General features: G+C 45.5%; 2 protein-coding genes across 2 annotated transcripts in view; one reads left to right on the top strand and one right to left on the bottom strand.

The window, feature by feature from the left end:
• Positions 1 to 494: 494 nt before the first annotated feature.
• On the bottom strand, positions 495 to 1,438 carry LOC130020604 (tropomyosin-1, isoforms 33/34-like). Its single transcript, XM_056111191.1, has 2 exons — positions 1,369 to 1,438; positions 495 to 1,138 (listed from the first exon to the last, which is right to left on the bottom strand). Exons 1-2 carry the CDS (start codon positions 1,436 to 1,438, stop codon positions 495 to 497), a joined length of 714 nt encoding a protein of 237 aa, XP_055967166.1.
• Positions 772 to 27,805, top strand: part of CRACD (capping protein inhibiting regulator of actin dynamics) — a 229,967-nt gene continuing 202,933 nt past the window's right edge. The window contains 1 exon segment of the mRNA XM_056111190.1: positions 772 to 871. The gene's annotated coding sequence lies outside the window, so the exon portion shown is untranslated.

The raw sequence follows: 27,805 nt of genomic DNA, 5'->3' as shown, positions 1-27,805 counted from the left end.
CACTTTCCAACTTTTGCCTCTGAGATTTTTTTTGCTTCAGAAGTCCCGATTAATTACACTCATTACTACTACTATTATTATTATTATTATTAGCATCTTTTGCACAGAACAAAAGGGATAGAGTAACCGGCTCCGCGTTTCCCTAAGGCCACAAGGAGAAAAGATAACTGTTTTCCATCAAGCATCGATCACGAGTTAATTTATAGCTGGGGACAACAAAGCCCTGAATGTCACTGTCACTCTGCTCTGACGAATGGCGACCTCAGCAAGGCAATTCAGAGTCTTTCTATTTCCGTAGGGCAACTTTTTGTGTGTTTGTTTTTGTTTTGGAGGTTCTCGGGGTGGGGGTGGGGGGATCACTCCTGGCGGGGCTCGGGGAGGGGACCCTACGAGGTGGCTGGGACAGTAGCCAGGCTGGCCTCGCGCGAGGCCAGTGCCTTACCATCCAGTCCTCCCCTTCCCTGCCCCCACAACCCGGGCAAACAACTTGATATTTATTTGACGTCCGTCCGGGGCTCCCGGGGTGTTGGGGCCCAGCGGCGCGACGCTCCGGAGCCCGGGTGGCCCGTGCAGGGACCAGACGCCGGCGCGGGCCCCCTCCGCCGCGGACACCCGCGGACCCGGCGCCCCCGGCCCACGCAGCAGCGCCCACGCAGGTAACGGCGCGCGCCGCCACCCGGGGGGCCGTCCGCGGCGGCGGGGGGCGCGGCGCGGGTCCGAGCATGTGACCGGGCGGCGCGGGCCGGGGCGCAGTGCCGCGCGGCGGCGGCGGCAGCGGCGGAGGCGACGGCGGGCGGCGCAGCGGAGGCCGCGGCTGGGGCCGCTGCGGTGGCGGGTGCGCGCGGCTGCGGGGCGCCCGCGGGGACCTCAGGTGAGTCCCCGAGCCGGGCGGCGGGGGGCGGGGGCGGGCGGGCTCCTCCGGGACCGACGGGACCCGCGCGATTGTGGGAGCTCGGGGGCCGCTCCCCGCGCCGCGCCCCGGGCCCCGCCGTCCGGGCAGCCCGCGCCCCCCGCCAGCGCCGCGGGGCTTTGTTTAACCTCCGCGGGCCGATCGCGCACACGCGGGGCGTGGAGGGGGGTGGTCCCGGTTCGGATGAGCCCGTCGCGGGGAGGCGGAGGCGAGACAAAGGTTCCCCCCCTGTTTACTGCGGGCTGCGAGCCGCCGGGACGGGCAGCGGCTTCTCCTGTCCCCCCACCCACCCCCAGCGCCAGCCCCCCGGGGGTCTGTCTGCCCGCGCATCTCCCCCCACCCCACCCGGTCCTGCACCCGCCCAGGCGGGCAGAGCGCGGTGGGGGCGAGACCCCGGGACCCGCCGATCCCCCCCACCCCCTGCACGCGGTGGGTGGGGTGTCGGAGCTTTTCTGCACCGGCACGGTCAGGAAGACGTGGACCCTCGCCCGCGCCCGAGGGGAGGTAGATGTTCGCAGCGCCCAGCATCGCGGGCATTTTTTTTCCTGAACTGTGTCTGGAGAGAGAAGGAAGACACAGCTGTGAGGACACAGTCACTCGGTCCATGTTGGAGAGGGGAGGGCTGTGGGGCGCACAACCAGTAAGTATTGAGCGTGCGTTGTGAAATGTTAAAATAATCTGGTGCAGGTGTGTGTCTGTGGGGTGGGGGTGGGGGGGCGGGGAGAGTGTGTTGGGGTGGTACTAGGGTGTGTGTGTGTGTGTGTGTGTGTGTGCGTGTGTGTGTGTGTGTGGCCGCGATGGTGGAGAGGGAGTGGTTAGGATACAAAGGATAAGGCAATTTTAGTAAAAGCTTCTTAGTAGATAACCCTGTGGCAAATTTTCAATTCATTTTAAGTTTTCCTTAAATCAATGTTCGCCCGTAAAAACCCCCTGGACTAGTGGTGTTATGTATAAAATAAGCAACAATTATTTGGCATTGTGTGTGTCGGGAGGAGGGGGGGTAATCGGAAGACAGCACTCACTTTTGAATAATTAAAAAAGTCAACAAAGGAAGGGCATCCTCTCTGTTACCTCCTTTATTCGAAGAGAAACATATTCCTTATTCCTGGTTCAATATAGGCAACAGAAAATTACCTACAAGAAAACGTCTTAAAGACAGGTTTGTTTTTTTTTTTAACAAAAGAAACGGGGGGGGGGGGCGGGGGGAGAGAGCAGTTGCATCTTATAAGATATTATATTGCATTATGGTGAATTCAGCTCAGAAATATGAAGGAAGAAAAAATAATGCTACTAGATCAGCTTTCCAGTATTATTTAAGATGTTATCTACATAAGATTTTTAAAAAAGATGTTATCTTATTTTTCAGTCTAATATATTAACTTTTGATATTGAGAAACTTAAACTCTGAAAATTCAGGGAACTTAGCACAGGGACTGAGAGACAGTCGGGGATTAAGGAGGGAGACCTTCCTGGGTGTGGCCTTGGAGGCTTTTACCACCGCACCCCTGTGCCCAGCACTTCTGGGGGACCCAGGTGATCCTAACACTGCAGGGCCCAAGTAGCACCCTATCTTTGGCTCTTGCATTGAACTGCTGACCTGGTTGATAGGATCACTGGAAGGGCCCTTGGGCCTCCTGAGCACCACTTGGGACCACTCCCCCCCTCAGTCTCCTCTTCCTCCCCCAGCCCTGCCACACACCCACACGCAATAGAAGAATTTAGCACAAAATTTAGAACCTGCAAGAGAATAATACTGACCTGCATCTATTGTGCATCTATAGGTAATTGGTATAAAAACAGAAGGTTTCATATAGTTCTTTCTTACACTACACACTGTAATTGTATATTATTGCTAGACGAAGCCATATTTTAGTTTTCCTTTATGCAATTTTAGAAAAAAATATATTGGTATTAACATGAAATTCTCCAGTATAAGTGACTGTCTTTTCATCTTTTTTTTAAAAAAAATATTGCATTCTCATTTGTGATATAGTAAGTGTTCAATAAATAGTTTGATTCATTTGTTCAGGGGGAGTTGGGCCACACTCGGCTGTAATCAGGGCTTATTCCTGGCTTTGTCTGTGCTCAGGGGTCACTTCCTGGAGATGTTCAGGGGATGATGTGTGGTGCCAAGGATTGAGCCCAGTCAGCTACCTGCAAAGCAAGTGTCTTACCCATTATACTATGTCTCTGGCCCAGTTTTTTGTTTGTGGTCTGGGGGCCTGTCACGTGTAACGTGACAGTCCTCAGCGACTGACCTTGTGCTCAGAGATCACTTCTGGTGATGCTCAGAGGACCATATGCGAATCAGTGTGAGGGTGTGACCAACGCAGTCACATTTGAGGCAAGTGCCTTATCACCTATGCTGTCTCTCCAGTCCTCAATTAAAATTAAGTGGGAAAGAATGAGCACTCAGAAAATAAAATACAGAGAGAACCAGCATCCAGATGGAGCTGGCTTACTTCTTTTATTTTAATGAACATGTACTGAAGGCCTACTGTGTGTCAAGAGGCCATGCAGAAAGTTTCCAAACACATATAGAAAAAGCCTGGTGACCTTCCTTCCCTTTTAGATCCTATTTAATGTGTTTCTGTGAAGGGTGGTGTCCTGTGGGTGGTATAGACACCCTCTCATGTAACTGTGTAGCACAAGAGAACTTTTCACCGGCTGGCTGTACATTTATTTTTTCACAATGGCCTGTGGGGACCCAGGGCAGATAGTATCACTCCCGTTTTGTAGGTGAGGAAATCCAGACGCAGCGAGATTAAATGACTTGCCAACTCCTTTGCCACCAAAGCAGCAATGCCAGGGACAGAAGCTGGCGCCCAGGCCAGTGCCTTCACCTCTGGTCACACAGCCTGGTCCGGGATCAGCTGCCTTCCCAGAAGTGCTTGTGGAGTGTCTTAGCTTTCATGAGGCCTGCTCCAAGTCTACCTTTAGAACAACTCTTGCAAGGACAAGGTCTATTTTACCACCCAGAACTTGTGAAAGGGTTCGAGGTGCCAGTGCTGAGGGTCAGGTGACTGAATTCGAAACTTGGATCCACTGAAATGCAATTTCCACTAGTGATGCCGTCTCTCTTCATTTCAGTGTCTGTAAACTGGGATACACTGTCGTACCGGCCTTTAGAAGTCTGGGAGAGGCTCCAATGAGGATACGTGTGTCTATGCCTAGAGTAATGTTGAGCACAAACTAAGCAATTTGTGTTAGATCATTTTTGTTCTTACCAGGTGATGTAGTGGTTTTTCAACTTTTGAGGGAATAATAAGAAATGCACTATATATTGTTATCCAGTATACGGAGATCTTCAAATGGTTTTCAGATGAAACTGATAGTTTAAGGAATAGACTTTTAAAATTTTTCTTGGCAGTGCTCAGGGATTACTCCTGGCTCTGCATTCAGGAATCACTCCTGGTGGTGCCATATGGGATGCTGGGATTGAACCAGGGTCGGCTGTGTGCAAGGCAAGCGCCTTACCCACTGTACTATCACTCCAGCCCCAAGAGTAGACTTCTTATGTGTAATCATTCATCTTTTGGGTTTGTTTTTGCTCCCACATTCTGCTGGTGCCACATTCCTCTAGAGTGACCCTTGGTAGTGCTTGGCAGGGGGCAGCATTCAATGCCTGGCATCGAATAGGGGTCAGTTGTGTGCAAGGCAAGAGTCTTACTTTCTCTACTATCTCTTTGGCTCACTGCTTTGTTTTGGAGTCACACAGGCAGTAGTTGAGGCTACTCCTGGCTCCGTGTACAGGGTTGATATGGTGAGAGGGAGCATGCGATGAGGTGCTGGGACTCTTGCTTGCTAAGTGTTATTCCAGCCCTCTCCCTGGCTTTGCAGTTCATTCTTATGTTTCCGTTCAATTTTATTTCAAAATGCTGGTTGAGATCCACTAAATGATTTCCCATCCCCGTCGTGGGTTAAAGCTTATGGTTCGAAAAAACACCGATGTAAAGGCTAGTCGAGCTAAGTGCACTAAAGAGAAAATTTTATTCTTAAATCCCTATATTTTTCCTTTGAATGACTTGCAGCTTCAGTTAGGCATTTAATATTACACCGAAAATTGAGTCTTAAACATTTCTTTTTTTGTTTGGGGGCCACACCCTCTGGTACCCAGGAGCTTCTCCTGGCTCTGTGGTGGGGGTGCTTCTATTGGTGCTAAGGGGACCTTGTGGTATGAAGATCAAACTTGGGCCTTCGGTATACAAAGCATGTGTTTGGCCTATTGAGCATCTCTCCTGCCCCGGACATCGTTTAGTAATTGCAGTCATATATTTAGTATTTATCATAGGTGAGGTCTGTGCTAAGCAGCCTATTTATATATTGTGTCTAATGTAGTGCTCACAACCTTGTAAGCCTTGTAAGCTGACCTTGTGTTTCCATTTGATAAATGAAATGAGAACTCAAAGAGGTTTGATGAACTTTCCCAGGGTCATAAAGATCAAGCAGGAATTCAAACTGATGGGGCCCAAGAGATAGTACAGGAGTTAAGGTTCTGACTTTGCAGGCGCTGCTGACCTGTTTTAATCCCTGGTTCTGACCCAAGTTCATTCCCCAGCACTGCATATGGTTCCTGAGCACTGCCAGAGGTTATTCCTGAGCACAGAGCCAGGAGTAAGATCTGAGGACTGTGGGGTGTGACCCCATAACAAAGAAAAACTTGGGAATCCAAATTGAGTTCTGTTCGACCCACGGCAGTGTGGTCCTTTCAGCCCCATGCTCTTCCTGTGTCCAATTACAGTCATTTCTGAAGATGGCTCACTGCTTCTTTCAGGTAAATTGGAAGTCAATATTGGACATTTACCCCTTGCATCTCACCTTTCGAAAGTCCTTTGAAAGGATCTAGATGAAGATTTTCAAGATAGAAAAGTCAGAAAGTGCACAGTGTAGACCAGTGATTTTGACTTTGGCTTGTCTTTGATGCAAATATTTTGGAGTAACTCCTCAGGTTGCTATGATAGTCAGTTAATTCATCAGTCTTATTGAACACCCAAAGGTTGAATATAAATTCAGAAGAGACATGAGACTACTAAGCAACTATAAAAAGACTTCATTGTGGAAGGATGTTGCCTCCTGTTAAAGCACAAAGTGAAGACTTAAGAGCTACAAAGAGTACTTTATTGTTTATTGATTTGTCTCAAAATCACCAGGCAGTAAAAGTAATTTATTTTGTAAGATACTTGCAGGAAAGCCACCATTAACTGCTGCGGTAATTTTTGGTAATTAAATAAATTTCTAAAATGTTGCAAGTATTTCTATTATTTGTGGCAATGTTTTAATGGGGGGGGCTACTTCTAGTACTTCATTTCTCTTTTAAAATATTGTCGGGGGAGGGGAGAGAGATAGAGAGAGAGAGAGAGAGAGAGAGAGAGAGATGCCTGCCAGAGTCAAGCTGGGAGGGAGTAGTTGTGGGGTGGTGGAAGGGAAACTGGGGACATTGGTTTGGGGAAATGTACACTGTTGGAGGGATGGGTTGTTGGAATACTGTATGACTGAAACCCAGTCGTGAATAGCTTTGTAATGGTCTATCACATGATATGATTGTGATATATTCAATAAAATAAACATAAAATAAATGATTCAATAAAATAAACAAACAAAACCCCCTTTTACTCTCATTCAAAAAATTGTCTAAAATAAGAATGTTTTAAGGTACTGGGCTTTAGACTCTTATTCTGTATGAGAACTGACCCTGGTTCCGTACATGGGAATGAGAATGATTCTCCCCCCCGCCATGGCATTAACCCATGTGCCCCACTCCATTCATCCCAAAATAAAATGCAACAAGGAGTCTAGTTACTCTCTTTGGGACACACCATGCCTCTACCCTGGTTTGGTCCCTGGCATCTTTAGTCCCCAGAGCACTGTTAGGAGTGACCCTTGAGAACTGTTGGTATAGCCCAAAGTCTCTCTTCCTTCCCCAAAAAAGAATGTTTTAAAGGAATATATTTTATAAAAACATTTATTTTATAAATAAATATATGTTTTATAAATAGTCTTTCAAATGTACAAATAGGTAGCTTTAAGTGACAATGGAAAGGTAAATTTCTAGGCTGGAGTGATAGTACAGTGGGGAGGGTGTTTGCCTTGCATGCGGCCGACCTAGGTTCAATTCCCAGAATCTCATATGGTCTCCTGAGAACCACCAGGAATAATTCCTGAGTGCAGAAGCAGGACTAACCCAAAAAAATGAAAGAAAAAAGAAAGAAAATAATTTTCCTGGTTTTTCCCATACATATCTCTACCGATTTTGCTCTATTATTTATATATTTATTTATTTATTTATTTATATATATATTTTTGCTCGAGCGGGCCCAGTAACGTCTCCATTGGAGACTTTGTTGTTACTGTGTTTGGCATATCGAATACGTCATGGGGAGCTTGCCAGGCTCTGCCGTGCGGGCAAGATACTCTCAGTAGCTTGCTGGGCTCTCCGAGAGGGGCGGAGAAATCAAACTCGGGGGGAGGGGGAGGTTAGTACTTAGAGCTTACACCTGGCAGACTCAGAAAACTGTATGGGCTGGCCAGAAATCAAACTCAGGTCAGCCGCATGCAAGGCAGGTGCCTTAACCACATGTACTATCTCTCTGGCCCCAGATTCTGGTTAATGTATTGCTATGGACATGTGGAAGTATAGTTCTTGTGTCTCACCCAGCTCTTCTCGGGGCTTACTCATGGCTCTTAGCTCTGGTGGTGTTTGGTGGGGACCATATGTGGTGCTGGGGATTGAACTTGGGTCAGCTGAATACAAGGCAAGGATGTATACTCCCTGTACTATCTCTTTAAGCCAAGTTTAGCACTGTAGCACTGTCCTCCTGCTGTTCAGCGATTTGCTCCAGCAGGCACCAGTAACGTCTCCACTGTGAGACTTCTTGTTACTATTTTTGGCATATCGAATATGCCACAGGAACTTGTCAGGCTCTGCCATATGGGCGGGAGACTCTCAGTAGCTTGCCGGGTTCTCCGAGAGGGATGGAGGAATTGAACTCGGGTTGGCCATATGCAAGGCAAATGCCCTACCTGCTGTGCTATTGCTTCAGCCAGGGTTAGCACTGTTTTTTTGTTTGTTTGTGGTTATTTTTGGGGCCACACCTGGCAATGCACAGGGCTTACTCCTGGCTCTGAGCTCAGGAATTACTCCTGGTGGTGCTCAGGAGAACCAAATGGGATGCCAGGGATTAAACTCAGTATTACTGAGTGCAAGGCAAACACCCTCCCTGCTGAACTATCACTGTGGCCCCTAAGAACACTTAACAGTATGTGTAGATTTCTGTTGAATTAATATTAGTCTTTTCTTTGATATTTTTGGTTTTGGGGGCCAAACTCAGTGGTGCTCAGGGCTTATTCCTGGCTCTGTGAGGAATCAGTTCTGGCTAGGCTCGGGGACCACATGGGGTACCAGGTTCAAACCTGGGTTGGCTAGTTGCAAGATAAGTGCCCAACTCACCGTACTACGTGTCCAGCCCTGCTTAGTCTTTCCAAAATAGGTCCTTTTTATAATCATAGCTCTTAAAGATTGTGATGTAAGCTGGATAAAGATTAGCACTTTCCTGGGATGTTTGAAAATGTTTATGTGATTTTTTTTCTATTGCAATTGAAGTGACTCTATTGTCTTACTTATTGTTGGATAAAAAATTTCATCCATTAATTTAGTACTCAGAAATAATCATTTTCCTTAGGAGTGTACCCATGTAGTGAGCTTACGTTTTGTTTATTGATATCACTTTGACTATCACTTGACAGAGGATGGATTGGTTTTTATTTTTGTTTTTGTTTTGAGCATAAGGAAAGCTTCCAGCTCTTGAATAGTCACTGTAATTTATATAACCAGACAGTTACCATTACATTTGGCTCATGGTAGTTTTATGCATACATTGTCCCAACACTACCCTCACCACCAGAGTGCCCACTTTTCTCTACCAGTGTTCCTAAGTCCCCTCTCCTCACCCCCAGGTAAGCTCAGTTCTGTATTTTAGATATGGTGTTGATATGCAGAATTTCTGCAAACTGCCCCTAACCCTCAACCATGACCTCCTCCATGATCTCCTTCAACACTGCCACATTTTTTACTGTGATTTTTTTTCTAGAGGTGGGGTCGGGGGTGCACACTTGCTGGGGTTCCTCCCTGGTTGCCCTGGTTGGTGCACAGGTGATGCTGGGGGTTCACGAGATGTAGGGGATTGAACCTCGGCCTTCTGCATGCAAAGCATGTGCTCCAGCTCTTTGAGCTACTGAGCTCTCTCCCTGGCCTCTACTTTTACATCTATATCTATATTTATCTATCTATATCTACCTAATTTTTTAAGTTGGTGGGAGGGTATACTCAGCATTGATGGTCTTTTTCCTGGCTCTGCTTTCAAAGGTTGGGGGAGCATGAGGTGCTAGGGTTCAAACCCAGGCCTTCTGCCTACAGAGCATGTGTTTAGCCTCTGAACTATCTCTCCAGCCCCTCTACTTTTATCCTTCTGTGAAAATTCTCAGAGATAAGGATAGCAGAATCAGTGGAGATGTTCATGTGATGTGGTTTGAGGCAGGCACATTTGCGTATCTCAGATTTATACATGCCGCCTGATTTCCACAGATACACGAGAAGGGCTGGAGGGATAGCACTGCGGGTAGGGCGTTTGCCTTGCGTGCGGCAGACCCGGGTTCGATTCCTCCATCCCTCTGGGAGAGCCCGGCAAGCTACTGAGAGTATCCCGCCTGCATGGCAGAGCCCGGCAAGCTCCCCGTGGCATATTCGATATGCCAAAAACAGCAACAACAAGTCTTACAATGGAGACGTTACTGGTCCCCACTCAAGCAAATCGATGAACAGTGGGAGGACAGTGCTACAGTGCCATACGAGAAGTGCAAGATTCAAAGATTGTTGTTGCCTGGGAGACGGAATGAAGGACCACAACTACTGCTCTGGTTTTGGTCCTCGGCACCACGTGGCTCTTGGAGCTCTGGACTCGGGATAGCTCCCAAGTGTCACTGGGTGTGACCCTAAATGCCAAATAAACTAAAAATTAAAAAAGAAATTGTTTCCGCATCAGTAGTACTTGGGGGCCAAGAGGTTCAGCCTTATACTACCACCTCCACTTGTGTGCTACCACTTGAGCCAACTCCCAACCCTACCCCTATGTGGTTTTAGTCTGCTGAGCTATTGATCTCGCTGGCATGAGACTGTAAATTCTTTTCTTTTTTCTTTTTGGGTCATACCTGGTGATGCACAGGGGTTACTCCTGGCTCTGCACTCAGCAGTTACCCCTGGCAGTGCTCAGGGGACCATATGGGATGCTGGGAATCAAACCCAGGTTGGTTGCGTGCAAGGCAAACGACCCGCTGTGCTATCGCTCCAGCCCTGACACTGTCATTTGTGAATTCTTAATCCACAAATTTAGAAAATAGCCTTGGGATGATGAGAGAGAGCTATAGGCATGGGGGAAGCCCAGGTTTGATCCTTAGTACTGCATGATCCTCCAAGAGGAACCACCCCCAGCCGCCAATGGGCATGACAAAATAAAGGAATACATATATAGCCTTGAGGAATTCTTTGGAAATAAAAACCCTTAAGAAATGTCAGCATATTGTGGTCAGATGTTATGAGAAATATTTAAGACAAACAGAAACCATATAAATAACTTAGATTTTTATATTCTAGTAAGTTAGCGGGTGAAAAGGTGATTCTATTTATATCATCAAAAATGGAAAGCATGGAGAGCTAGTAGAAGGGTTTAGGCTTTTGCCTTGCGTGTCGCTGACTTCAGTTCAATCCCTGGCGCCACATATGGCTCCTGAGCACTGCCAGGAGAGATTCCTGTGCACAGAGCCTGGGGTTAGTCCTGAGCTTTGCTGGGTGTAGCACACTTCCATTCCCTCTCCATCTCAAATAAGCAAACAAACAAAAGAGCAGAGGACTGAAGCTCAGTGGTAGAGCACATGCTTTGAATGTATAGAGTCCTGGATTCCTCAGATGCCAGAAACAAAATAGAAGAAATAATTTTCTTTCTTTTTTTTTTTAATGTTTTTTGGATCACACCTGGCGATGCACAGGGGTTACTCCTGGCTCATGCACTCAGGAATTACTCCTGGTGCTGCTCGAGGGGGACCATAGGGGATGCTGGGAATCGAACCCGGGTGTGCCGCGTGCAAGACAAACGCCCTACCCACTGTGCAATTGCTCTAGCCCCCGGAAGAAATAATTTTCAATCAAAATTTGTGTTAGGATAGGATAGGGTGCAGCAGCAGAACACTTGCCTTCAATGTAGGAGGCCTTGGGTTTGATCCCTGGCTTGAGAATACAAGAGCAAAAAAATAATGTGGAGTCTTGACAGTTTTTTCCAGTTGTATGTAGAACTTTTCACTGAGTGGACATTGAGGCCTCAGTGGAAACTTTGCTAAGCTGGCCTCTGAAGCTGACATTGAGTGTTTAGGAAACGACACTGGAACAGCATTCCTGATAAACTGAAATCAGAGAAGGAAGTAGCCATCTGACTAGAGACCAGTGATATTGGAACAAAATGCAGGGAGCAATAGCAGTGGCTGAAAGGGATTATCCAGAGACAAAGAAAGGGTAAATTGTTAAAAAAAAAAGGTGCGGGGCTTTTTATGGGGGGGGGGGAGGGAAAAACAGCCCCACCCACCCCGCACCCCTGGGGCGGGGGGATTGCTTTGCACCAAGGGGCCAGATGAAGGGAGTTCAGTAGAGAACGTTTTTTTTTTTTTCCTTAAAGCTCGGATAAGCTGGCTTCAATCAATAATCTGTAAAAATTCTCATATGTGCTTGTTAACCCATGGTTTCCTCACCAGAGAAAAAGAGTGGAAACCCATGGCTCTGAGATCAATGCTTTGCAAACAGCACAGCTCGGAACACCATTGTCCAAACGGTCTTGTGGGGGAGGGGCAGAGAGGCAGCCCCCTCCCCACCCCTGCACAGCTGATGTTCACAGGGAGCTGGTAAGACCCGTCTGCCAGATCCCAGGCTGCCCTGAACAATGGCATTGAGGATTGTCCTCGGGCTGAAAAGTCCTTAGTCTCCTTTCAGTGACTTTTCTTCCACCCCGGTGTCATTGCAGCCGCCACCTGGGCTTTCTTGGCAAGAGCTGACGGTGCAGCTGCCCAGGCGGGTTGGTGATGGGTTAACTGTTCTGGAGAGTTAATGAGGTCAGGGTCACGGGTTCAACTCCTTGCTAGGCGAGTTAGCTTTGCTTTGTTCTCTGATGTTCTGTCCTACTCTTAACCCAGACCAGCCATCTGGCCGGAGCAGATCTCAGCTCACAAAGGGGCTAATAAGCAAGACCACGGGGGAGGAGCAGGGGCCCCTTGAATCTTTCTCAGTGGATGTGGAGTAATTAGAGGGACAATTCCGGACGCATGTGCAGATGTGTGGTTTAGAGCGCGATGGTAATAGGTGGATGATAACATTCTCAGATAGTTCTCTCTGGAGCTCTGCTTTGAACCATGTTTGTTTCTCCGGGGTTATGTTCCCCCCTCCCCCCCTTCAGAATTTCATTCAGAGGTTGTACATTATTTGGAATGTTCGACATCTCCCTCTAGGTTTGTAGGATAATGACTGGGGGAGGTCAAACTAATTACTCAGTCCATCTCCATGGAATGAAAGAAACAATAGTCAGAAAAGTTCCATTTTTTTTTCATTAGTGAATCACCGTAGGGTACAGTTACAGACTCACAAACTTTCGTTCTTGCGTTTCAGTCATACAATGATCGAGAATGCATCCCTCCACCAGGGCCCATTCTCCACCACCAATGATCCCAATATTCCTCCCACCACCCCCACCCCATCTCCCAACTCCCCACCCCGCCTCCGTCGCAGGGCATTCCCTTTTGTTCTCTCAGAAAAGTTCCATTTTTGAATGAAACTTTTTCTACTAAGAATATGCAGGGAAATACTTGATAGTGTTTTCCTGTATGCCTTAACTTACAGATCTGTTATCTCTTTTATTACAGTAACTTTCAGTGTTGAGAGAAATATCAGATATCAGCTTGACCCTTGTTTTCTTGTTTAGTAAGTAGTTCTGGTCCCTTGTGACTAGTAACCATTTGAAGTGTATCTTTTATTTACATTTTTGGGCCACATCTGGCAATGCTCAGGAGTTAACTCCAGGCTCTAAACTCAGGGATCACTCTTGGCAGTGCTCAGGGTGGGGGGGCATATGGGATGCTGGGGTCAGCCATCTGCTAGGCAAGAGCCCTGCCTCCTGTACTATTTCTCAGGCCCCTGAAATATACATATTTTTCCTTAGTTGAGATGAATTTCAATTTACAGTACATGCTAGTGAGCGAGAGAGATAGTGCGGTGGTTGAGGTCTTGCCCTGGTTCAAATCCTTGGCACTGCATTTGGTCTCCTTAGCACTGCTAAGAGTCACTCCTGAGCACAGAGCCAAGAATAATCTGTGAGCACAGCTGGGTATGGCCCAAATTCCTTGCTTCCCAACACGCACTAGCTTTCTGACATTTATTCTTAAAAAAGCATGTAGAGTATGCCAGTAATCTTAAAATATTGATTACATGTTAAAATAATGTTTTAACTATATTAGACTAACTGAAGCATTTTAAAAATAGATTGGACCTATTTCTTTTTATTTTGAAAAATATATCTACCAGAAAGCTTAAAACTGCCAAACATGGTTCTTGCATTTGTGGCTTACATTGTATTTCTACTGGTTATTGCAGCTGTAGACGAAACCCTCATTTTATAGATGACAGGCAATGGTTCAGAGGTTAAATTACTGGGCTGAGTTCTATTCACTGCCTATAATCTCTTTCCCTGGTAATGGGTTGACTAGCCAGAAAGAAGGAACTCTAGCCAGTTGGAGAACCATTTAGTGCATCCTGGCTGCAATGTCTGTGCATCATGGGTCATTGTATACTATACCACTCTGTGTGTGCGTATGAGAGAGAGAGCGAGAGAGAGCGAGAGAGAGAGAGAGAGAGAGAGAGAGAGAGAGAGAGAGAGAATGCACTTAGATCAAAGGAACATTGTATCATCTATTGTGTTGACACTTACATGCAGTTTTGCCTTTTTTTAATCGGTCATTAAAGCTTTGCTTAGTTCTGAGAAAACACATTAAAATGCCAGACATTGAGGATTGTAGTTCTGGGAACTTTAAAACATATTCCTCATTACAGAGAGTTCAGCTATTTTGAAGATATTTTTCTGGATTGTTCTTCAGGTTTCCAGACTGAATTCCTTTGGGAAGGAGAAGATGGAGAGAGAGAGAGAGAGAGAGAGAGAGACAGAGACAGAGACAGAGACAGAGACAGAGAGACAGAGACAAAGGAGAGGAGAGAGAGGAAAGAGAGAGGGAGGGAGAGAGAGGGGGGCTTAGCTTGTGTTCTGAGAGGAGAGTTTAGGGGCTGTTAGTTTTGTCTGTTCCCCATCAGGAGGAGATGGCCAGACTGTGGCCCCAGAATGTGGGCTTCCTGTCAGCTCTTCCTGTGAGCTGGATGGACTCACAGGGTCCAATGGACTCATTGGCAAAGATGATCAGGAAGAAAACGAAGGAGCCTGTTGGTTGTCTGTTATTTTTCAGCTGAGCCGTTTTTTCCCCTCACCTACCTAGGCAGCTCCGATGAACACCTTAAAGACATGCACTTTATGTAGCTTCCCACCTAATCTTTCTTGCCAGGCCAAAGCTTTGAGTCACTCCCATTTGTGACTTATGACATTATGATAGATGAAGACTTAGTGAGAAGCTAGCGACAGCTGGTCTTTGTCAGGCAGCCTCTCACCCCTCTGTTGGGCAACTTTTGCCTGGTAGTAGCAAATGATGCACAAGAAATGTCCTGTTTTTAGTGGGGGCTGCAACCAATGCAGGTTGAAAGAAGAGAATTGCTTCCGGGGAAAGACTGGGTGCAGATAAACAAGATTACCATCTCTGTGCTATGAGCTTTGGATAAGTCACTGTGCCTTTTGAACTGATGTTGGATGAAATGGACCATGTCCTTCCTGTCCCATGCACCCAGTTTCCCTCAGGTCAGCAGACAGGTAGTGAGCACATAGTGAACATAGCGTGGGAGCTGGGCTGTGGACATAGCGTGAAGAGACCCATGAGGATATGACTATGATGGCAGAGCTCAGCCCACACCATTCCTAACTTACATTGGTGTTTCTAGTTTGAGAAAAGGAGGCAGCATTTTCACATTTTTTCCCTTTGGGGGAAGAGGTGTTGGGGAGCTGGGGCCATACTGTGGTGCTTAGGGGTTATTCCTGGCCCTGTTGATCAGGGGTCCTGAGCTTTTCTGGGTGGGGGATGGAGATTGGAGCAGAGTCAGCCACATGCAAGGTAGTGCTCTCTCTCTCTCTCTCTGGCCCATCATTTTTTTTTGCTTTTTGGGTCACACTTGGCGATGCTCAGGGGTTACTCCTGGCTCACGCACTCAGGAATCACCCCTGGCAGTGCTCGAGGGACCATATGGGATGCTAGGAATTGAACCTGTATTGGCCATTTTGGCTGCGTGCAAGGCAAACGCCCTACCCGCTGTGCTATCGCTCCAGCCCCTCATTTTTTTTTAATGTAGGAGTAATGCTATTTATTCAGCCACTGATTAGGCTGACTGAATTGTGCATGAACTTCGCCTTACTTTTTTTCCCCCATTTTTTATAATTTTATTTCTTGAATCACTGTGAGAGCAGCTACAAAGCTTTTGGGTTTAAGTCTCAGTCATACAATGAAACACTCGTACCTTGGCCCATCATTTTTATGTTCTTACAGGGCTGAAGTGATAGCACAGTGGATAGGGTGTTTACCTTGCACGCGACAAACCCAGGTTCGAGTCCTCCACCCCTCTCGGAGAGCCTGGCAAGCTAGAAAGAGTATCCCGCCCACATGGCAGAGCCTGGCAAGCTCCCCGTGGCATATTCGATATGCCAAAAACAATAACAACAAGTCTCACAATGGAGACGTTACTGGTGCCCGCTCGAGCAACTCGATGAACAACGGGAGGACAGTGCTACAGTGCTACAGGACAAATGCATTGCAGGTTATGTTCTCTTGTTCTCTAGCTGATCATGTATGCTGGGGTTGATTGCGTTTCCCCAGTAACCAGTTGTTCCCCTTTGGTCATTGGCAGTCATCTTTGGTCTGCTGGGAGGCTTGCTGCCACATTTTCATCACTTTCATCCTGGAAGGGGTAGGGCACGGCCCCAATATTCCCTCTTTTCATTCCTGCTCCTGCGGTTGAGACCAGGCACTGTGGTGCCACTAGCAAATGTGCACAACACACCGGGAGTTCAAGAAGAAAGATGAGGCAGGATATGAACTGTCTGTGGCGGTGGGTCTGAGCACTCTGGGGATGGAGAGGATGAGGTGATGGTTCTGGGTAGGAAGCATAGGAGGAGGAGAGGTAGGGAGGAAGCACCCAGAAGTGATGTTTGAGCGTGATCTTGGAGGATGGGTGGAATTTTAACGGAAGGAGAGGGGTCGAAGGGGGTTCCAGAGGCAGGAAGATGGGTCGGAGAAGAAGCACACAGGAAAGCCATGGAAGGGAGAGATGGCAGGAATGCTGGGTGTGCAGCAGGAAGGAATAGAAAAGTGGATCAAAATCCAGAGAGACCTGACAAGTATATGGCACTTCCTAGGTGACGGTGGTGGAACTATTGAAGTCAGGGCGTGCTGGACTTGACTCCAATTTGGAAGGAAGATGGGCGTTAAGGTCTAGTGCGAAGGCTGACTTTTTCTGTGATAATCTGTGGGGAAAGTCTCTTGACTCTGTAGGATCAGAGGTGACATCGGGATAGTTAGTAGAAAGTTGTAGGAACTTTTAGTGGCAGTGGGTGTGGTAGCTGTGAACATCAATACCATAAGCTTAAACACTGTTGAAACCATAATACTGGAACTACAATTAAAAAAAATTAAGACTCTTCACTGGGCTTCAGACAGCTGCTTGTGTTAAGAGAGGAGGGTGGAACAAGAACTAGCCAGTGGGCCCATAAACACCCGGCATATCCCAGCTCAGGAAGTGTCGGTGCCAGGAGCCAGAGCCAGTGCAGAGGGACATGGAGTGAAGGATGGGAAGAACTAGAATGTCAGCTTATGAAAAGTGCTTAAGAAAGCTGAGAAGGAGCGAGAAGTGGAGCTGCTTCTAGAGAAAGTTGCTCAGGGAAGTTTGAATGATGGGGACACAAATTAAAAATATTTAAAATCTCCCAATCTTGCCTCACAGGATGGGGGTGGAGCTGGTCCTGGTCTCCTCATCCCAACGAGACCCCTAGTCATTGCCCATGAACAGCCTCTCTGGCTCCCTATCAAGCTGCTCGACGGCCATGATCCCAGAGACTCAGGAGCAAATTCGAAACCCAGTGGCTTTTGGCAGAAATTCCTCTAGATTGAAGTGTTAAAAATTCGGAATTTCAAAATCACATGGCCCCACTGCAGCCACGTGACATCATATGTTATTCATTACCAGCAATAGAACATAAATTGTGTACTGTTGCCTTTTCAGCAGATCTGAGTGTTGGGGTAAAGGTAAAAGGTAAAGGCCCTCCCGTTGATCGTCGATTTGCTCGAGCGGGCCCAGTAACGTCTCCATTGGAGACTTTGTTGTTACTGTGTCTGGCATATCGAATACTCTCGGTAGCTTGCCGGGCTCTCCGAGAGGGGCGGAGGAATCGAACTCGGGTCGGCCATGTTGGCCGCGTGTAAGGCGAACGCCCTACCCGCTGTGCTATCGAGTGTTGGGGTAAAATCTCAAATAATAATGGTGGGTCTGGTGTCGAAATATTGAATGTGATCAAAGTAGAGAGAGAGTAATGTGGAAATCATCTGCCCCACAGGTAGGGGGAGGGTGTGGGATGGGGGTATACTGGGGTTGTTGGGGGTGGAGAATGGGCACTGGTGAAGGGACAGGTGTTTCATTGTATAACTGAGACTTAGACCCGAAAGCTTTGTAACTGCTCTCACGGTGATTCAATCAATAAAATTATAAAAAATGAAAAAAAAATCTCCCAATCTCAAGTTGGAGTTCAATTTAAATGAAAAGCTATGGGAATACAATATCTTCAACACTGATCAAAATAGGTTTTCAGGGGCCAGAGAGATTGTACAGTGGGTAGGGCACTTGCCTTGCAAAGGACCTCATCAAACTGACTCATCCTGGTGTGAGTTCTGGCACCACATATGGTCCCGAGTTTTCCATATGTGGTGCCAGAATGATATCTGAGCACAGAGCAAGGAGTAAACCCTGAGAAACAGTAGGTGTAGTCCAGTCCAGGGAGGAAGTCCCTTACCAAATAAATAAAATTGGTTTCCAAAGAGATGTTGTTACTTTTTTTGGGAGGGGGGTGTTGAGGAGCGGGTGCAGGGTGTAGACCTGGTGGGGTTCTTGGGCTACTCCCAGCTCTGTGTTTGGGGGTTTTTCCTGGTGGTGCTTGGAGAACTCTGAGGTGCAGGGTCTAGAACCTAAGCCCCCTGCATGCAGAGCATTTACTCATCCATAGTTGAACAAGGTGCTCATCCAACTCTCCCATCCATAGATGTTATTCTTTTTTTTTTCTTTTTGGGTCACACCCGGTGATGCATAGGGGTTACTCCTGGCTCTGCACTCAGGAGTTACTCCTGGCGGTGCTCAGGGGACCATATGGGATGCTGGGAATCTAACCCGGGTTGGCTGCGTGCAAGGCAAACGCCCTATCCGCTGTGCTATCTCTCCAGCCCCAATAGATGTTAAGGTAAAGGTAAAGGCCCTCCCGTTGTTCATCGATTTGCTCGAGCGGGCCCAGTAACATCTCCATTGGAGATTTTGTTGTTACTGTGTTTGGCATATCGGATACATCGCGGGTGGCATGCCAGGCTCTGCCGTGTGGGCGAGATACTCTCGGTAGCTTGCCGGGATCTCCGAGAGGGGCGGAGGAATCGAACTCGGGTCGACCATGTTGGCTGCGTGCAAGGCAAACGCCCTACCCGCTGTGCTATCGCTCCAGCCCCCCAATAGATGTTATTCTTACTATTTTAGTTAGTTCCACTGATATGGTTATTGATCTCTTTAATAGCTTGACTAAGCACAGAATCATCTCACTTTAGAGAAAAATGACATCTTTTGTGTTTTGAAACAGCGCATTGAAATTGGGATTTGAATCTCGCCTTTTCCCCGTAGCGTGTTATCCCTCTCAAACCTTGTGGCCTATGGATGGGGGAAGATGATGCTGAGCTTAAGAGAGTTGTTCAATATATTGAATAGCCTTTCTACATAATTTTAATCTGAATTAAAATTAAGTGGGTGCTCTGGGGCAGTTCTGTTTTAATTAGAGTTGGAATGCATCTTAGGAGACCATTTCTGCTATAGTTATAATCAGAGCAGTGGCATTAAGATTTTTTTTTTCTTTTTACAGACTCATTAATAGATTGGGTCTAGCCTGAGGGCTTCAAGATTAGTTTGTAGATGATTCTTGCTGAATCCAGTGAAAGACTGAAAAATGCAGATTCTTTTTTTTTTTTTTTTTTGGTTAATCCAAGGGCTGGAGCCATAGCACAGCAGGTAGGGCGTTTGCCTTGCATGCAGCCCCCATACCGACCCGAGTTCAATTCCTCTGCCCCTCTCGGAGAGCCCAGCAAGCTACTGGGAGGACCGTGACTGTGGTTGATCCAAGCCTTTGGTTTGGGAAGGTCACACCATTGAGCTGTGTGCTTTAAACCCTAGCATGTTCTTTTAATTAGATATTAGGTGACAGATCTGAAGTTACCATTTATTGAGTACTATTCAAATAGTTTTTTTTTTTGAGGGGGGATCACACCTGGTGGTGCTTAGTGGCCACACCTGGTTCTGTCTCAGGGATCACTCCATGAATGGTGTTCAGGGACCTGAATTTGAACCAGGGTTATGGCAGAAGCCACATGTGAGGCAAACACCCTAACTTTATACTTTCTTTGGCCCATCCTTTTGTTTTTTCGTTGTAGCTGTCCTGATAGATGTGAAGTGGTATCTTAATGTAGCTTGATTTGCATCTGTTTGTTTTGCTGTGGTTTTGGTTGGGAGGGCCACACTCAGTGGTGCTCAGGAGTCATCCCTGGAAGTGCTCAGGGGGCCGCATGTGGTGCTGGGAATTGAGCTGGGCTGGGCTATGCGTCAGGCAAGTGTCTAGTCTCCTGTACTGTTCTCTGGCCTTGCTCCTTCTATTGATGAGTGGTGAACACCTTTTTATGTTTTCAGTCCAAGATCCCTTATCTTCTTTGGAAAAAATGTCTATTACAGTCCTTTGCACACTTTTGAATCTACTGGTTTGTTTTTTTGTATGTGTGTGGTTGAGTTTTAGAAGTTCTATGTATATTCTGGATATTAAACCCTATATTCTATGATTTTCAGGCACTTTCTGCTAATTTTGAGTCTGGTGCCCTTTTACTCCATGGACAGGGTATTTTTATATACAACATTAAAACATTTTCATGAAGTCTTGACTTTTTGGTCACCTATGTCTTTGATACTATATCCAAGACATAATTGCAAAATCCAGTCTGAAGCCCTTGTCCTATACTCATATACTTTCTTTCTAGAGTCTTGTTTTGGTTTTGATCTTATTTTTTGGTCTTCCATTCATTTTGAATTAGTATTTTATCATGTGCTTATTTGAGTCTTACTTAATTCTTTAGCATGTGACTGTCTATTTCCCTAGCACCATTTCCCCTTTGAATGGTCTTGACACTCTTGCCAAAAATCATTGACCCCATATGTAAGGGTTTATGTCTTGACTCTATTTATTTGTTTGTTTTTTATTTTTTAAAATCGATCACCATGAGATACACAGTTACAAAGCTGTTCATGGTTGGGCTTCAGTGATACAATGTTCCAGTGTTCCCCACCCATCCCTTCACCAGTGTACATTTCCCACCACCAGTGTCCCCAGTGTCCTCCACATGCCAACCCCCCTTCCCCCACATGGCAGGAACTTTTCTTCACTCTTTCTTTCCTTTTGGTCTTGGCGCTGTTTAATCCTTTAATATGTGTATCTCTTTATGTCAGTACTAAATTGTTTTTATTATGACAGCTCTGTGATGTTGAAATCAGGAATTAGAACTCCTCCAGTTTTGTTCTTTTTAAGGAATTTTTTTTGGAATTGTGATCCCTAGTGAGTCCATATTAATATTAAAATGTTGTGTCATTGAGATTTTGATAGAATAATAGATTGTATTGATTCTTTAGATTGGTTCAGGTAGTATTGTCATTGTTGAAATATTGTCTTCCAACACATTATCATGGTATGTGTTACCATTTCTGTCTTTAAAAAAAATTTAGTACATTGTACAAGTCTTTTATCTCCTTAGTTAAGTTTATTCCCAAATATTTTACTATTTTTGATAGAATTTTTGTAATTTCCTTTTCAGATTCTTATTGTAAAACTGTGACTGATCTTTTTTGGTGTTGATTTTATATCCTGCTCTATTTTTTGATGGTGTCCATAAAGATTTTTATTTATAAGATCATTCATATGCAAACAGATCATTTTACTTTTTCCTCTCATATGGATATCTTTTTCCTTTCTTACCGCTCTTGCTAGATATTCTAGTGCCACATTAAATAGTTATGAGCCTTCAGTAGATTCCAGAAATTCAAAATAGTTATGTCAGGCAAACTCTTAAGAGAGATTCATGATTTTTTATTTGCTGCCAGCTTCCCAGAATCCTCTCTCTTTTGGTCATTTTTTTTATGTGATTATTGGCTTTTTTTTACTGTTAAATTATAGGAATTCTATCATATGTTGTGAGAATTAGACATTTATCAGATAAGTGTCTTGCAATATTTTCTCTCATTCTATCGGTTGTCTTTTCATCCTCTTGATAGTTTTCACTTTTTCTTCCTTTTTTTTTCTCTTTTTGGGTCACACCCAGCGATGCACAGGGGTTACTCCTGGCTCTGCACTCAGGAGTTACTCCTGGTGGTGCTCAGGGGACCATATGGGATGCTGGGAATCTAACCGGGGTCGGCCGCGTGCAAGGCAAACGCCCTACCCACTGTGCTGTCTCTCCAGCCCCTTTCACATTTTCTTAACTATAATAGTTATACATGAATGCAAAGGGAGATTATAATAAAAATAAAAATAGCAAAAGCAAGCTGGTAGTAGGTTGGTGATATGGTCACTATATGATGAAGGCTCCTGAGTAAAGACAAGAACAATCTCTGGGGCACAGTCTGGATTCGGGTGCCCACTGTGCCCACTGAGGGTTTCTAAGTGCTCCTTCTGAGAAGCAGTGGCCAGACCATGTGTGAATCCTGAGAAGTGTCGGGTTTCCTCAAGTTGGGGCGTTGGACAGTGAATGGAGTTGGGGCTTGTCATTTATGCATTACCATGCTGATAGCACCCCAGTTCTGGTTTTCTGACATCTCTTCTGTCTATCTGGATCCTGCATTGATTCTCTGCTCAGTTGGTGCTTGACTTTGCCCTGCAATAGCACCCCTGTAAGAATTAAACATATTTCTGACTCTGCGTTTGTTCTGGCCTGCTCATTGTGGTGTGGTGAGAGAAGAAAGAAAATCTAGCCACCAAATGACTAACACCCAAGGATAGTAGAGATAAGAACCAGGAGGATTGCTCCACGGCTTGGAAGCCGGCCTCACATGCTGGGGGAAAAGGCAGCTCAGATAGAGAAGGGATCACCAAGTAAAGGATGCTTGGAGGGCCCGCTCAGGTTGGGAGATGTGTGTTTAAAGTAGACTAGAGACCTAACATGATGGCCACTTAATGCCTGCATTGCAAACCACAAAACCCAAAGGGAGAGAGAGTGTAAAGGGGAATGTGCCTGCCACAGAGGCGGCGGGGGGGGGGGGGGGGGGGGAAGGGGGAAGGAGGAAGGAGGGATACTGGGAGGGAGGGAGGGAATACTGGGAACATTGGTGGTGGAGAATGGAAACTGGTGAAGGGGTGGCTACTCGATCATTGTATGAATGAAACATAAGTACAGATATTTGTAAGTCTGTAACTGTGCCTCATGGTGATTCATTAAAAAAATAATTTTTTTTAAAAAAGTGAAAGTAGGGAGCTGGAGAGACAGCACAGTGTGTAGGGCCTTTGCCTTGCACGTGGCCAACCTGGGTTCAATTTCCAGCATCCCATATGGTCCCCTGAGCACCGCCAGGAGTAACTCCTGAGTGCAGAGCCAGGAGTAACCACTGTGCATTGCCGGGTGTGATCCAAAAAGCTAAATAAATAAATAAAAAGTGAAAGTAACCAGATATGCTTCCTCCCTGGTTATTTTTATGGTAGTTGGAACAGGAGTGTGTATTATAATTCCAGCTACAAGATGTTTTGGTGATGAACCTTCTTTTGGCAGCTCTTAGATCCAGCTTTGTTAAGAAATTGGCCGTTTTGACTGGAATTGTCATTGCTTTGTTTGCACCCTGAAACTTCACTGGTATGCTTAGAATTTTCATTGCCAAAATGAACAAAGTCACCTTTACTGCTTTCCCCGCAATACTTCCCACTGTAGACTTCTCTCAGAATACTTCTCATTACTTAGAACAGAGGAAGAAAATACCCACATGTACCCCTTGGCACTCTCATTGGGCAGACTACTTTATAGCGTTGTCAAAGCTGAGTAAATAAGCCATAAAACTCACAGATTTTCAGTCACTTTTATACTCTGATAAGTGGAGAAACAGCCAGAGAAGATACCATGAAAGTTCAAGAAGTGATCCCTTGACTTTAATTTGAGTGATGGAAACAAAACAAATTCTCTAGGAGAATGAAGGTCATGAAGAAGTTTAGAAATAGCAGTTTCCATCCTGTCTTGTAGAGGAGCAAAGAAGGACGCTGAAAGGCTCACCTCTGCATGCGTGTCTAACCGAGATGAGGAGTCCAAGTAAGAGCTCCCTTTCTTTGCTGAGATCAATTCCAAGTGTAGTGGGCCGTAGCGTTACATGATAAATATCACAGCAGGAACAGAGCTATCCATCACGCTCACCTCCCGCTCTGGGGATGCCCTCTCCATTTTCAAAAGGGAATACATTTCTTGACCCCATTATTACTCAGGTAGTTCCAAACAGAATGGAATTTCGGTTTTGTCCTCTTGCTATTTTTATCTTTCTAAAGAATAAGTTTTGTTCTTAGATACAGGTTGACTCTTCTTTTTGGTATACAATAATAACAGCATAAAACTCACTTGCTGTGATGATTTTGTGGTTTTCTATTTTTTATGATGATAAAATTTTATGATGATAGATCACATATGACTTTGTTTCGTTTCAATCTTATTTATAAATGCGTTTTCAGGATGCAATATTTGGATTTGATTGAATAGACCGGTATCTTTAAAAAAGGTCATAAGGAGATGATTATTTCCGTAGAGGCTGTCTATTTTAGAGTTTTACTGCACCTTGTAAAATTTCAGTTTGAAGGAATGAGCCGTTTCTATACCTAGCCTCAGGTTATAGTCTCACAGTATTTTTTTTTTGCTGCCTTCTTTTAGCTACATTGAATGTATAAGCATCTGTCCCAGAGCTAAGAATAGTTTATGTGAGCTCCATACCATGATGTATGTACTTTTTGGGGGTGGTGGAAATCATGTGCTCTGCAACAGAGCTACAGGCCCCAACTCCTTTTATCCTGTGCAAGAACCAGCACAGAAAGTGGCCAGATTGTGGGAGCAAACGACTGCTAGGAGCTCTGCTCGGATGGGCACCAGGCTGACATCACCCCTCCCCTGCTCCCGGCTTGTACAGGTCTGACATTAATTGTCACTTTTGATTTCTTTTGAGATTTATTTATGGGTCTCTGAAGCAAGGCCGGTAGTAGAGCTTGCATGGTGGTGCTGGAGTTGGTTCGTGGAGGTGACTGCCAGTGCTTCCAGGTGTATTGGGAAGTGGGGGGAGATAGCTCATCCTGACTCCGAGAAAGCCTGGAGATTTCAGTCACAAAACCCACATACCTGAATTTTCAGCAGATTATGTCTTGGTGAGGCCTCATTCTCCTAAAGAGCCTTGAATATAATCTCAGGGCTAGGATGAAGGAGACGTTACTGGGGCCTGCTCAAGGCAATCGACGAATAACAAGATGGTCGTGATGTCTTGGTGAGGTCCGTCCAGAGACTAGACTAGAAATATTAGTGAGAAGTAAATTTAATTTGATTGTTTAAATGGATTACTAGCCAGGGAAAGGAGAAAGCAATAAACTCTTAGATGGGATCCCGCCCTTGAGCGGATCTCCTAGAGATCTAGAGTGCTGAACCCCCAGATGAGATGTTGTCCTTAAGTTAATCTCCTAGAAGAACTTCCCCTGAATGAGGGACTTTATATCTGTTTATTGTTATGGTAATGTTCTACCACACCTATGTGTACCCCCACAATTCATGATTTCTGTATAACTAACGCTGTGAGACTTGATTACCACCCCGCCTGTGGCAGCTGTTCACCAGCTGCTGAACGCACCCATGTTTGAACTCACAGGGGTGACCCATGATCTGCCCTGTGCCACAGTCCCTCCAGCCTCTGTCCTCTGCCAACTTCTATTAGAGTGCCACGACTCCAAGTTCAGCTGTGAATTGTTATTATTGTTATTATTACTTTTATTTTTGGGCCACACCTGGCAGTGTTTAGGGGGCTATTCCAGCTTGGTGTTTGGGGTTTGCTCGCAGTGGTGCTGAGGGGACCATGAAGTGTTGAGGGTGAAACCTAGGCCATCTGCATTCTAAGCACATACCCTAGACCGTTGTTGAACTATCTTTTCTGCTTCTGGCATCTGAGATTCTTTCTCTGACTTCTGACCTATCCAGTCAGTAACTCTTTCTCTTCTCCCACCTCCCTTCCTGTTATCTAGCACCCAGGGTACAAGTAGTGTGAGTTAGTGTGCTCTAGCTACTGAATCCTGATAGTGTAGGGAGTGGAATACTGCTGATTTCTAGTCCTCCTGGTGGCAGAACAGAAATTCCTGAGTAAATACAGAATGTACGTGTACATGTGTGTATGTGTACTGATGAAAGCTGTACTGTGTGTGAATACGTGTGTGTATGTGTACATTTGGGTTCCCAGGGAGAAGAGAAGAACCATGGTTTTTGCTGGGGAGTTGTGGTGATGTCCTGCTAGAAGTTGTGTGTTATGTCTGTGATGGCCTGTTTGACATTTGCCATCATTCATCACCTGCTTATAAAGAGATTTCATTTAAAGTTATAAAGAGGCTTTCAAGTTAGGTCTCTGTTATGGTGTCAGAATTAAAATAGTTGGTATGCTGGTCTTGTTTATGCATTCAAACTTCATTCGGGAACCCTTTTCATTCTCCTCAAGTTTTTTGCACCGGAATAAACTTAATATAACTAAGGGAAAGATAAGATGAATTTCTTGAAGTATTGTTTGCCCAAAGTAACTGGTGTCTTTCTAGAGAGGAGCTTTTTTGTTTCAAAGCCTGGGAAGTATCAGAGCTTTCTTGGTTAATGTAACGAAGGATCAAAACCCTGTATTAACCTCTACTCTTATGTCTAAAATGGTATTTACTGTGTCAAGAAAATATCTAACTTGTTTTCCTCCACCTTGTGATGGTAACAATTTCTGATAGTTCATGCAATATTTACTTCTGTTATTCTTCTGGCTGGAGTGATAGCCCAGCGGGTAGGGCGTTTGCCTTGCACGCGGCCAACCCAGCCGACCTGGGTTCGATTCCTCTGCCCCTCTTGGACAGCCTGGCAAGCTACTGAGTATATCGTCCGCACGGTAAAGCCCGGCAAGCTTCCTGTGACGTATTCGATATGCCAAACACAGTAACAAGTCTCACAATGGAGACATTACTGGGCCCCCTCCAGCAAATTCTTCAGAAAGTTTTAATATTGAAATCACTGGGCCCAGAGGGAGCCAGAACTCTGGTTAAGACTCAGAGAATTAAAAAGAAAAAAACACATGGATTTTGTGTCTGCTTATACATTCACTCTTTTAAGTGTTTATATGAGGTTTTCTATCTTGTGTGTCATCGGTGCTCATCAAAACTTTGAGTTAGCAGATGCATAACTTTATATCACTTCTTTGTAATCACCATGGTATACAAACTTCTGTGTGGGTATATTCTCAGGAGTAGAGTCACTGCATCAGCTGGTGACTCTATGTTTACTATTTTGAGGAAAAAAAGCCAGACTTTTTTCCACAGTGACTGGGCTGTTTTAAATCCCTACCAGCAGTGTGTAAGGACTCTAGTTTCTCCATGTTCTTGCCAGATGTTCTGGATTATAACCATTCCAGTGGCTGTGAAGTGGTATCTCAGTGTGATTTGTATTTTTCTGAGGCTAATGAAGTTGAGCATCTTTCAATGCTCATTGGGTCTTATGGGCTATTTTATACCTTTTCCAAAGAAATGACTTGAGGGCTGGAGAGCAGGGTTTGCATGTTGGAGCTCCAGTTTAGTACCCTGCCACTGCATGACCCCCTCCCACCCGACACCACCAGGAGCAGCTTCTGAGCACTGAACCAGGAGTCATCCCCCAACCTCTGCTGGGTGTGGTCACAGTTCAGTGTTCTAGATACATGCCCCTGATTAGAGAGATAATTTGCAAATATTTTCTCCTCTTCTCTGTTTTCTTCTCAATTTCTTAATGATGCCATTGAAGCACAAAAACGTTAAGCTGTGATATAGCTGAATCTATTTGCTTGTTTATATAGTATTTTGAGGCCATACCTGGCAGTGCTCAGGGTTTACTCCTAGCTCTGTATTCAGCAATCATTACTGGTGGTGCTCAAGAGACCATATGGGATGCTGGAACTCTAAACAGGATTGGCTGCATTCAAGGCAAGCACCTTAATTTCTGTACTGTCTCTTACTTATTTTTTTGTGTGGTTCAGGGATTGAATTTAGGGGCCTCATACATGCAAGACAAATAAGTACTTTACCACTGAACTGCATCCTTGACCCTGTGTGAGTGTGTGTGTGTGTGTGTGTGTGTGTGTGTTTGATATTTTGGAGTCATATTTAAGAAACCATGGCTTAA

This window comes from Sorex fumeus, unplaced genomic scaffold, assembly GCF_029834395.1.
Source record: "Sorex fumeus unplaced genomic scaffold, SorFum_2.1 ptg000013l, whole genome shotgun sequence".
Lineage (NCBI taxonomy): Eukaryota > Metazoa > Chordata > Mammalia > Eulipotyphla > Soricidae > Sorex > Sorex fumeus.
Note: the sequence above shows the minus strand (reverse complement) of the source record. Positions and strands in the feature narration are given on the sequence as shown.

Coding starts and splice junctions, on each gene's coding strand:
- LOC130020604 (XM_056111191.1), bottom strand. CDS start 1,438: ATGCTGGGCGCTGCGAACATCTACCTCCCCTCGGGCGCGGGCGAGGGT. Junction 1,139..1,368: donor ACGTCTTCCTGACCGTGCCG/GTGCAGAAAAGC, acceptor CGCAGTAAACAG/GGGGGGAACCTTTGTCTCGC.